The sequence below is a fragment of the Eumetopias jubatus genome, unplaced genomic scaffold, assembly GCF_037043125.1.
Source record: "Eumetopias jubatus isolate StellerSeaLion01/CBP00866 unplaced genomic scaffold, mEumJub1_p1.0 scaffold_15, whole genome shotgun sequence".
Taxonomy (NCBI): Eukaryota; Metazoa; Chordata; class Mammalia; order Carnivora; family Otariidae; genus Eumetopias; species Eumetopias jubatus.
Genome location: NW_028274821.1, coordinates 41,961,407 through 41,973,731, shown reverse-complemented (window position 1 = coordinate 41,973,731; position 12,325 = coordinate 41,961,407). Strand labels below are relative to the sequence as shown.

Below are 12,325 nucleotides of genomic sequence, written 5' to 3'. Positions count from 1 at the left end.
TTCATTAAATAAAATTTCATTAAATAATTCTTAGATTTCATATTATGGCCAGGTAAAGTGATAGAGAACAACAGTTCTAATCAGAAAACAGAACAAGTTAGAAAGCTCATTATAAGGAATGGGGGGAAAAAAGAGGAGCAAAGAAACAAAGATGGAGGAAAATATGACATAAAGCTATGAATTTAAGAGACATGAAAAATAGGAAAGTATAGTTAGGTTAAAGCATATAAAACTGTAGAACAACTTAGGTGCAACCTGAATCATCAGCTCTTCAGCAAGGAACTATTATTCACGGATCTGCAACATCCATCAAGCTTTGCAGAAACAATTAGTCTTCAATCTTTCACACTATGATCAGAACAATAGTGCTTCATAGGATGAGGCTCAAACAAGCCAACAGAGGTTGCCCATGAGCTGCAACTTGCCTTATTTCAGACCAAGGTGCCAAATCGTAAAAGTTGAAAAAGAAAAACCTATTAGCACCAAGTGAAATTTTTTCATCACCAAGCACAGTACCCTCCATGGTGAATTAAGCCAATCTTCTTTTATTTGTATCTAGTCACTGGAATGCTAGAAGGCCAAATTAGGATGAATTCATGCAACCTATATTGGTGACTGTCTCCCCTGTGGCATTCTTAGTTATAACTCTGGCTAACTTTCCAAATACAGGTCTATAAGCAAGAAGACCAGCTCAACGGCTCTGACATGTTTTTCTCCACCACCGATTCACCTCCTGAGCCAGGAGTCAAGAGGTAGGATAGCCCATGAAATTTAGGTAGCACCTAAGAGTGGACAGGCAATGAACAGAGACCCCAAACCTCCTAAAACTCCACATCCAAAGTACTCAAACTACAAATGGAACCAACAGTGAACAATATCAGTCCCTGAATCAGAACACATTGAGTATCTTGGATTGGATGAAGACCACATATAACATTAGATCATTTGAAAGGGATAGAGTTTAATTTGTAACCCATCACAACCTTTCCATCTGGGCAGCAGTGATTTGGCCACCACTTCCTAATATAACCTGGAGTGTTCATCTTTTTTTGACAGGAGAAAAAATATTCGTTTTCTTCAATAACTGATATCACTAAGAGTTGAAAGTGAAGTAGCCAAGTCTCTGCAGAAGGGATTCATGTGGGGATAAGACAAAGAAGACACGGGGTGTTACTCTAGATGCCATGCCCTCCCTCTTGGGATTCCCAGCAAACTGCAGAATAGCAGTGTGCTGCATCAACCAAATACATGCATCCAATGAACGTTTATGGGGGCAAGCACTATAATGGAATCTTTTTACGTACAATGAATTACATTAACCTCAATGCATTCACAATCTCTTGGGAGAGATAATACACATCAGATTTGGGTGAATGTTATGCTAAACTATGATGAAGATGCTAAGTATGAAAGAAACACAAAATTGGGGGGCGAATGGGTGGCTCAATCAGTTAGGTGTCTGCCTTTGGCTCAGGTCCTGGGACTGAGCCCCATGTCAGGCTCCCTGCTCAGTGGGGTGTTTGCTTCTCCCTCTCCCTCTGCCCCTCTCCCCCAGTTGTGCTCTCTCTCTCTCTCTGCTCACAAATAAATAAATAAAACCTTAAAAAAAATTTTTTAAAAGAAACACAAAGTTGGGAAAAGGCAGAATTCTGACTAGGAGGATGGGAGAGTGGGGAAAAACGGAATCATGGAAGGCTTCGCAGATTGCAAGCTGTCAGAGCAGGGCATTATAGGATACATAAGAGTTTACTAATGGAACAAAAGAAAAGGAGCAGTTCAGTCCATGTGGGTCAAAAAAATGAACAGCCTGAACGAAAGCAAGAAGATACGAAAATATACAATGTGTTTAGGAAGCCAAGAGTACCCTAAGGGGGTACTAAGGGGCTGAAGCAAGAGAGAGGACAGTAGACACAGAAGAAGCTGGAAGAATTAACATGAAGCCACAAAGAAAGGGGCCTTAGATTATATGGCAAGAAGCTGAACTTCATTCTGAAAACAACAAGGAGACATTGATGGTTGTTTAATAAAGTGAGGATGACAAGATCAGATCAATATCTCAGGAAGACAAATGTGGTGATGGTGTGAAAGCTGGATTATTGGAGAATGGAAACAAAATGATCAGGTACAAAATGACTACAAAAGGGAGTCTTTGAAATCATTAGATCTATTGATAATAAACCCTGATCCCCCTCTCACCTAGGTAACAATGCACCAAGATAGAGAAAGAAAGAAAGAAAGAAAGAAAGAAAGAAAGAAAGAAAGAAAGAAAGAAAGAAACAAAGAAAGAAAGAAAGAGGAAGGAAGGAAGGAAGGAAGGAAGGAAGGAAGGAAGGAAGGAAGGAAGGAAGGAAGGAAGGAAGGAAAACCCCTGAATAAATTCTAAAATAGTCTATAATTCCGTTTTCACTAATTCAATTAGTTTTCCCGATTTTTCTAAAGAAGAGAGGTTTTATGACATACATCTTTGTTGTAATCAGTATCTCTGGTTTTGAAATTTTATATCAATGGCACTAAAATTACTTCCATGCTATTATCTCATGGCATGTAGTGGGGGGGGGGAACCTGTTAAACATCAAATTTGACCCAATAAAGTAATTGCCATAGGGTTTTCTTTTTTATCCTTACCATTACAAGTTCTTCCTGTAATTCACTGCAACTTTTTTCATTATACTGGAGTCTCTTTGAAAGGTCTATAATTACTTTCTTCTGTTCCTCGATCTCTTCATTTAGTTTCTTGTTTTTGGAGACATACTCTCTTTCTAATCTAAAAAAAAGTGTTAGAGCAGATTTTTCAAATATGGTTTTATAAGTCCTATTATAATGCTTTAACGTAACTGGCAGATGTATTTCTATCATGTTTTTGTGCCAAAGGCCACCTCTCATTTTTTTCAAACAAAAAGGATTGCATAGTCTTAAATGGAAGACTTTAAAGGAATAATACCTCACCCCTTTCATTAGCAGATATTTTACTACGCCCAAGGTTATAAACAAAATCGATTTGGTTAGTGTTGATTTGGTCTCACCATTATTTTTGATGAACAAAACCCACCCACCATAGTTCAAGACAGAAAACAGTTTCTATCAAACAATTTTCCAATTAAACTATAACATTAGAAACGGAACAAATGTTTTATTCCTGAATGTCCATGCAAGTGGAACTAATGTGATGGAGAATGGAAAATCCAAAAGAAAGAATCATCAAAAATCATTCACATTCACTGTGAAAACACATGAAATTCTTTACTTTTTGGGTTTTTTTCCAAGTTTTTATTTAAATTCCACTTAGTTAACATACTGTGTAATATTAGTTTCAGGTGTAGAATTTAGTGATTCATCACTTCCATACAACACCTAGTCCTCATCACAACAAGTGCTCTCCTTAATGCCCATCACCCATTTAACCCATTCCCCTGCCCACCTCCCCCTCCCACCAGGAACCCTCAGTTTGTTCTCTATGGTTAAGAGTCTCTTATGGTTTGTCTCCCTCTCTTTTTTTCCCCCTATGTTCATCTGTTTTGTTTCTTAAATTCTACATATAAATGAAATCATATGGAGCACCTGGGTGGCACAGTAGGTTGAGCATCTGACTCTTGGTTTCAGCTCAGATCGTGATCTCAGGGTTGTGAGATCGAGCCCCACATCCAGTTCTGTGCTCAGCACAGAGTCCGCTTGAGATTCTCTCTCCCTCTCCCTCTGCCCCTCCCATTCATGCATGGAGGGGCTTGCTCTCGCTCTCTCTCTCAAATAAATAATCTTTTTTTAAAAAAAAAAGAAAAAGAAGTTGCTACAGATGACGTCAAAGAGGTTACTGACTATGTTCTCCTCTAGGATTTTGATGCTTTCCTGTCTCACTTTTAAGTTCTTTCATCCATTTTTAATTTATTTTTGTGTATGGTGTAAGAATGTGGTCCAGTTTTATTCTTTTTCATGTTGCTGTCCAGTTTTCCCAACACCATTTGTTGAAAAGACTATCTTTTTTTCATTGGATTTTCTTTCCTGCTTTGTGAAAGATTTGTTGACCACACAGTTGTGGGTTTTCTATTTCTGGGTTTCTGGGTTTTCTATTCTGTTCCATTGATCTATGTCTGTTTTGGGGCCAGTACCACACTGTCTTGATCCCTATAGCATTTTAATAGAACTTCAAGTCCAGAATTGTGATGCCCCCAGGTCTATTTTTCTTTTTCAAGATTTCTTTGACTATTCAGGGTCTTTTGTGATTCCATACAAATTTTAGGATTGTTTGTTCTAGCTCTGTGAAAGATGCTGGTGGTATTTTGATAGGGATTATATTAAGTGTGTAGATTTCTTTGGGTAGGATAGACATTTTAACAATATTTGTTCTTTAAATCCATGAGAAACAGAATGTTTTTCCATTTCTTTGTGTCACCTTTGATTTCTGTCTTAAGTGTTTTACAGTTTATAAAGTTCATAAGGTTTATTCCTAGGTATCTTATGGTTTTTGGTATAATTGTAAATGGGATCGATTTCTTGATTTTTCTTTCTGCTGCTTCATTATTCATGTATAGAAATGCAACAGATTTCTGAATGTTGATTTTATATCCTGAGACTTTACTGAATTCGTGTATCAGTTCTAGCAATTTTTTGGTGGAGTCTTTCAGGTTTTCTACAGAGAGTATCATGTTATCGGCAAAGAGTGAATGTTTGACTTTCTTCCTTGCCAATTTGGGTGCCTTTTATTTCTTTTTATTGTCCGAAGGCTGAAGCTAGGACTTCCAGTGAAAGAAGTGGTTAGATTAAATAACAGTGATAAGAATGTACATACCTATCTTGTTCCTGACCATACAGGAAAAGCTCTCAGTTTTTCCCCACTGAGGATGATATTAGCCGTGGGTTTTTCGTATATGGTCTTTATTATGTTGAGGTATGTTTCCTCTACCCCTACTTTGTTGAGGACTTCTCTCAAGAATGGATGCTGTACTTTGTCAAATGTTTTTTCTCTATTGAGAAGATCATATGGGTCTTATCCTTTCTCTTATTAATGTGGTGTATCACGTTGATTGACTTGCAAATATTGAACCCCCGTTACAACCTAGGAATAAATCCCACTTGATCGTGGTGAATGATTCTTTTAATTTAGTGTTGGATTCTATCTGCTAGTATTTTCTTGAGAATTTTTACATCCATGTTCATCAGGGATATTGGCCTGTAGATCTCTTTTCAATGGAGTCTTTATCTGGTTTTGGAATCAGCGTAATGCTGACCTCATAGAATGAGTTTGTAAGTTTTCCTTCCATTTCTATTCTTTGAAATAGTTTGAGAAGAATAGGTTTTAAGTTTTCATTCAATGTTTGGTAGAATTCCCCTGCGAAGTCATCTGGCCCTGGACTTTTGTTTGTTGGAAGATTTTTGATTACTGATTCAGTTTCTTTGCTGGTTATGTCTGTTCAATTTTTCTATTTCTCCCTATTTCAATTTTGGTAGTTTATATGTTTCTAGGAACTTATCCATTTCTTCCAAATTGTCCAATTTATTGACATACAATTTTTTCATAATATTCTCTTATAATTGTTTGTATTTCTGTGGTTTTGGTTATTATTTCTCCTCTCTCATTCGTGCTTTTATTTATTTGGTTCCTTTCTCTTCTTTTGGATAAGTCTGGTGATGGATTTATCCATTTTATTAATTTTTTCAAAGAACCAGCTCCTGGTTTCAGTGAACTGCTCTACTGGGCTTTTTTTGTTTGTTTGTTTATTTCTATATCACTTATTTCTGCCCTAATCTTTATTATTTCCCTTCTTCTGCTGGCCGTAGGCTTCATTTGTTATTCTTTTTCTAGCTTCTTTAAGTATAAGGTTAGGTTGCTTGAGATTTTTCTTGCTTCTTGAAGTTGGCATGTATTGCTATATACTTCCCTCCTAGGACCACTTTTGCTACATCAAAGGTTTTGGACCACTGTGTTTTCATTTTCATTTGCTTCCATGTTTTTTTTTTAATTTTTTCTTTAATTTCCTGGTTGATCCATCCATTCTTTAGTAGGATCTCCTTTAACCTTCATGTATTTGTGGTCTTTCTAGACCACAAATGTGGTCTTTTTAGACCACAAATGTGGTCTTTTTTTCTTGTGGATCACTTCAAGTTTCATAGTGTTGTGGTTGGAAAATATGCATGAATGATATGATCTCAATCTTTTTGTACTTGTTGAACTGAGTTTTTGCAACCAGTGGGGCTCACACTGTCTGTGTCCAGGTTGCTTGCCCACCTGGAGCAGTGCAGTGCACTATGGGTTCTATCACTGCCAAGCTGGCTGAATTTTAAAATTCCAAACTTTAAGGACCCTGGCAGGGACCTGCACTGGTCTTCTGGGGGAGGGTCTTGCTGTGCTGGGATTGATGTAGGTTTGACCCAGAAGAACAGTCACACCAGAGCACAGGAGCAGAGAACACACACTAACGAGCCAGTGTACAGGTTAGCCGCCCTCAGCAGGTGTCTCTGCACCTATGCTGAGGAGCAGGGGAGAAAAACGGCACCCACTGGCACTTTCATCCCCAGAAAGGCAATGTCACCTCTTTAGATGTGCTCCAAGAAGGGGAAACCTTCTCTCCCCATGCGTCTCAGGCAATCCTCAGATCACACCGTCTGCCCCTAGGTTACCTGGCTGCCTTCTCCACAGGAGCACTGTAGCACCCTCAGGGCTCCACACCAGCCACACTGTGGACCTCTAAAACTCCAGTCTTTGAGTCCCACTGGTTGCAAAAACTCAGCCCCCCTCATTTTCCCAGGTAATGGCTTTGGAGAAGTATTCTCCTTGTGCATTTCCCTGCACACTCTTCTCTCACTCACCTTTCTCCATGACCAGGGCTCCTTCCCCTCCACAGCATCCGCAATCCATTTCTCCCCCAAACCACATCCCCGCACTTCCTACCTTCCACGAAGTGGCCTCTTCTTTCCCTCCAGTTGTGCAGTTTGTTCTGTCAGTCTTCAGATCAATTTCTTGAGTATTCAGAATGATTTGACATTTATCTAGCTGCGTTTGAGGGACCAGGCAAGCCTAAGGTCCTCCTGCTAATCCAACATCTTAGCTTCCCCCCATCCCCCACCACATGAAATCCTTTTCAAAAGATTTGCCTTCCTATTTAAATTTTGCTCAGGCTGGAATTAAACTGTATTTACATTCTTGTACGGACACCTGATGAAAGGCAGCTTAGAAGTATTTCAGTTTAAAATTTGTTGTAGATAATCCACCAATGGGTAATTTTAATTCAAATTAAAGGGTTGTTACTATTTTTAATCTCAGCTCTTCCTGATGAACATAGTAGACCTGTTTCCTATGATTTTGAAGCTGTAATGCAGGAGATAAAGTGATGCAATAACCAAATCTACCACTACTTCTGGCTATAATCAAATAAAGAGCTAATTCTTGAATGGCACATGATCTTACTCTCAAAAGTCAACATTCCTTTCTCTAGGATGGAACACAGACAATTCTAGTGCCAATTGTTTTGTATATTCTCCTTTGGATCAAGGATATTCCAAAGTAGAGTACTTAAATATATATACTTCCCAGAGAGTAGAACTAAATAATAAAAATGGATTGAAGTAGAGAAAAGATAACAAATACATTCAGGAATCCCAACATATAAATAATAGAAATTCCAAAAAAAGAGAAGGTAAAGAAAACAGAAGAAAAGAAATCAACAAAGTAATAAATATAAGAGAATTTCCTAGAAATGAATTACTTGAGTCTTTAAAATTGAAGGAGCTGTATGAGTGGGCCAAAATGAATGAAAAAAAAACAATCCATGCAAGGCCCATCATCATGAAATTTCAGAACACTGGGAACATAGAGAAAATCTTAGTATCCAAAGAGTATGAAAATATATATACACTATTACTTTGTCATGTGTTATGATGTAAGATCAGTAAACCATTTCTAGATATTTCCCCATGTTTCCAGACTTGGTGACCACTCTGTACAAGTTTCCAGTGGAAAACATGGACCACATGCAAAAGATCAGGAATCAAACAACTTTAGACTTCTTAACACTAGAACTTAATGAATACCCAAGTGAACTAGGAAAAAAGAGAAAAGATCAAATAAAGACATTTTCAGAATGCAAATTTCAAAATTTTTCATCTGATGCAGAATTTCTCAAGAAGCTGCCCTAGAAGGGAGTAAATCAAACAGGGAGGAAGGCATGAGACCAGCAACAAGAGACCCAATATAGAAGAGAAGCAGAGGGCATCCCAAGGAAGATGGTGATGGGAAGTCCTAGGGATGACAGTGGCAGGGAGCCTAAAAAACAATTCGTCCAGGAAGGAGAAGATAGAGGGAAGAGTCCAGGATGGATGTCTCTTACAAGAAACTTAAAATGATAGAATGCTGAGGTGTGGGAACATAATGAGGGATTGTTCAGTCCTGTTAAGAGAGTTTAAGAGTAACTGAGTGATTGGTGCATATAAACTAATCCAATTTAAAATGAGGCAATTACTGGGGTACCTGGGTGGCTCAGTTGGTTTAGCATCTAACTCCTGATTTTGGATCAGGTCATGATCTCAGGGTTGTGAGATTGAGCCCCATGTCCAGCTCTGTGCTGGGTGTGGAGCCTGCTTAAGAGTCTCTCTCTCCCTCTCCCTCTGCCCCTCTCCCCTCCCTCTTTCTCCCTCTCTAAAAATAAATAAATAAATAATAAAATAAAATAAAATGAGGCAATTACTAACTATTCGTTCATTTGATAATTCAGCAAATCTTTATTTACCAGCTCTTATGTGCCAGGCACTATTCTAGGCATTGGGAGAGAGCGACGCACAAAACAAAGTTCCTGTCCACATAAGAGGAAAGACAGTAAACAACAAAGAATATAACAAACTGTGCTATGAAGAAAAATAAAGATGACTTGCCAAGAAAAATAAGTTATAGAAAAAATATCCCAAAATAGAATCCCAAAGAAAGGAGGGGGGAGGGGAGGAATAAGTTGTGCCATGTGGGAGAAGGATACAATAGAGATAATAAGTAAGCGGGGGGGGGGGGGGGAGGCAACAGATAATATCTAACAGTGGAAATTGAAAACATGGCAGGATATGCATGTTATTCAGAAACAGGAAGTTAAACATCAGAAGAAACAGCAGTAAGAATTAAAAGCAGTTGCCTCAAGGGAGTGGAAACAGGTAGTAGAGAGCAAGGGGAAAGAAACTGTTGACCTTGCAGGGCTATTTTATTTTTTAGACTATGTACAAGCTAATTTGATAAAGTCACAATTTTAATTAAAAATTATTACCACTCAGCAAATATAAAATTAAATGCCTCTGTCATTTGGTGCTGGGTTCAGGTTCAAATTCGGTCCACTGAAATAGGGGGACACTCCTCCCTGTCAGCAATGTCACACACAACCCTGGAAGTCATCAGCTCCTAGGCTTCTGGCAAAGCCCCACCAAGGGCAAGGAGTCTGCTGGGAGTATAATGAAGATTAAAGGGAGCCCTGACTCTGAATTCCAATGGAGAAGCGCCAGGACTTGGCAGGTGGAGGATTTAAGTAAGAAAACGAAGGCAGAGGAAGGAAACCTGTAGTTAAAGATGCCTTCTTTCCTACTGGATTCCCATTCTATTATTTTTCTAAAAGAGCTCAACTAAGAACTTCACCACAGGCTACTTTAACAAATAACCATCTTTGGTCTTCTATCCAGAATATACACAATAATACTGCTAATAAATTATAATACTTTTATTATTTTTATACGTTTGGATGATCTATTTTTTTAAAGATTTTATTTATTTATTTGAGAGAGAGAGAGCACATGAGAGGGGGGAGGGTCGGAGGGAGAAGCAGACTCCCTGCCGAGCAGGGAGCCTGATGCAGGACTCGATCCAGGGACTCCAGGATCATGACCTGAGCCAAAGGCAGTTGCTTAACCAACTGAGCCACCCAGGCGCCCTGGATGATATATTTAGAAAAATAAAGAAGTTCCTAAATATCGAGTGTAATGAAATAAATAAATTAAGATTCAGTCCATTCAGTATCGTATCTTTGACTAGTGCTGTTTTAACTTTAATTTAATTTTAAACTGGATTTAAAGTTACCAGTGAGTAACTTTAAATGCCCAGCAATCATTTACCACAGCTAATGAACACCTGGCATACAGAAAACTAAAATTAAAAGATTATTGAAAAGCTTTAGTTTCATACTGTAACTTTGAGATGCAAAAAAAAGATTTATAACTAAGAAAATTTGATTACAGAAATACAGAACAGATATATATCCTATCAAAAATTTTATATATAAGATACATATTTGTTAAAATAGCCTGTTACTGTTATCAAATTCTTAGCTGAAAGTGAAATAAGTCAATCAGAGAAAGACATGTATCATATGATCTCACTAATATGAGGAATTCTTAATCTCAGGAAACAAACTGAGGGTTGCTGGAGTGGTGGGGGATGGGAGGGATGGGGTGGCTGGGTGATAGACACTGGGGAGGGTATGCGCTATGGCGAGCGCTGTGAATTGTGTAAGACTGATGAATCACAGACCTGTACCTCTGAAACAAATAATACATTATATGTTAAAAAAAAAAACAAAAACAAAACAGAAGATAGTAGGAAGGGAAAAATGAAGCGGGGGGAAATCGGAGGGGGAGATGAACCATGAGAGACTATGGACTCTGAGAAACAAACTGAGGGTTCTAGAGGGGAGGGTGGTGGGGGGATGGGTTAGCCTGGTGATGGGTATTAACGAGGGCACATATTGAATGGAGCATTGGCTGTTATACGCAAACAATGTATCATGGACCACTACATCAAAAACTCATGATGTAATGTATGGTGATTAACATAACATAATAAAATAAAATTTAAAAAATTCTTAGCTGAGCTCTTTAGAATATATATATGTAAAATATATATAAATATATTTATATTTATAAAATATATGTATACATCTAAAACATATGTATACATATATATACTCCATCTAAAATAATTTTATGCAGGAAAGTTCACTGTTATGAAACTGTTGACCAAAATTATAAATCCAAACTACACACATAGCTTTTTTTCTCCTGACCTAGATCCACCCGGGGAAAAAACAAGCTTAAGAACCTTAACCACAGGCAAAGTTCAGGCAGCATTTTCTCTATAACATCATTATTACCAGTTGCTCAGTTAGTTCTATCCAACAGGTAAAACAATGTCCTAGGGGTGCCTGGGTGGCTCAGTTGGTTAAGCATCCAACTCTTGGTTTCAGCTCAGGTCATAATCTCATGGCAGTGGGATCAAGTCCAGCACTGGGCTCTGTGCTCAGCGTGGAGACTGCTTCAGATTCTCTCTCCCTCTCCCTCCCACTCACTCTTTCTCTTTCTCTCTCTCTCTCAAATAAATAAATTAATTAAATCTTTAAAAAAAAAAAAATCAGGGGGCACCTGGGTGGCTCAGTTTGTTAAGTGTCTGCCTTCGGCTCCGGTCATGATCCCGGGGTCCTGGGATCGAGTCCCACATTGGGCTCGCTGCTCAGCGGGGAGCCTGCTTCTCCCTCTGCCTGCCGCTCCCCCTGCTTGTACTCTCTCTCTTTCTCTATCTCAAATAAATAAATAAAATATTTAAAACAAAAAACAACCCTACCCTAAAACTTCCTGCTCTCAGAATTGTAAATTAAAGATATCATTTACCTTAAAGGCCTAAAGGCCTAAAATCAACCAAGTTTCTTTTGGAACACATTATCCAAACCTTAGAGTTAATATTTGAGAGTTTGTGACTCTAAAACGTTTTAAAATGTTTTTTAAGGAAGATTCTGAAGGAAAGTCAGAAACACAAATAGAAAATGAAATAACTGAACCAATCACCCCTCATGTCATATCATTCCTTCCAGTACCACACATCATTGGAACAGAAGTAGTGGTCACAGTATATAAAGAGAAAAGGAAGATGTGATGGGGAAGAGAAGCCACAGGAACTGAGTTGCAGTGATGAATAGTGGGTTTTAATTATTATTTAATTTTTATTGTTTATTATTAACTTTATTATTATAGCACAGTTATATAGGGATAAAGAACAGATAAGGGATGTTATGTTGAAGTATTTAGGACTGTTAGCTGATGCTTAGCTGGAATATGTAACTAATATTTAGAATTGTTAGTTGATACTTATTGGAATACAAAATATGCATAAAATTTTTCAAGCACCAAAACACAAATAATAGCAAAACAAATTTAAGGGAAAAATTTGCTTTGGGGTCTGATTAGAAAAGTACATAGGTTGGATGGGATAGACAGGTGATGGGTATTAAAGAGGCCACTTGTGGATGCCTGGGTGGCTCAGTTGGTTAAGCGACTGCCTTTGGCTCAGGTCATGATCCTGGAGTCCGAGGATTGAGTC

The 12,325-nt window shown here is 38.2% G+C and overlaps 1 protein-coding gene across 2 annotated transcripts in view; it reads right to left on the bottom strand.

Annotated features, from left to right (window-relative positions):
• Positions 1 to 12,325, bottom strand: part of CCDC171 (coiled-coil domain containing 171) — a 314,512-nt gene that overhangs the window by 219,861 nt on the left and 82,326 nt on the right. For both annotated transcript variants that reach the window (XM_028107327.1, XM_088018937.1), the window contains exon 9: positions 2,626 to 2,764. In XM_028107327.1, coding sequence (XP_027963128.1) covers positions 2,626 to 2,764 — 139 coding nt within the window. The remainder of the gene's footprint in view (positions 1 to 2,625; positions 2,765 to 12,325) is intronic.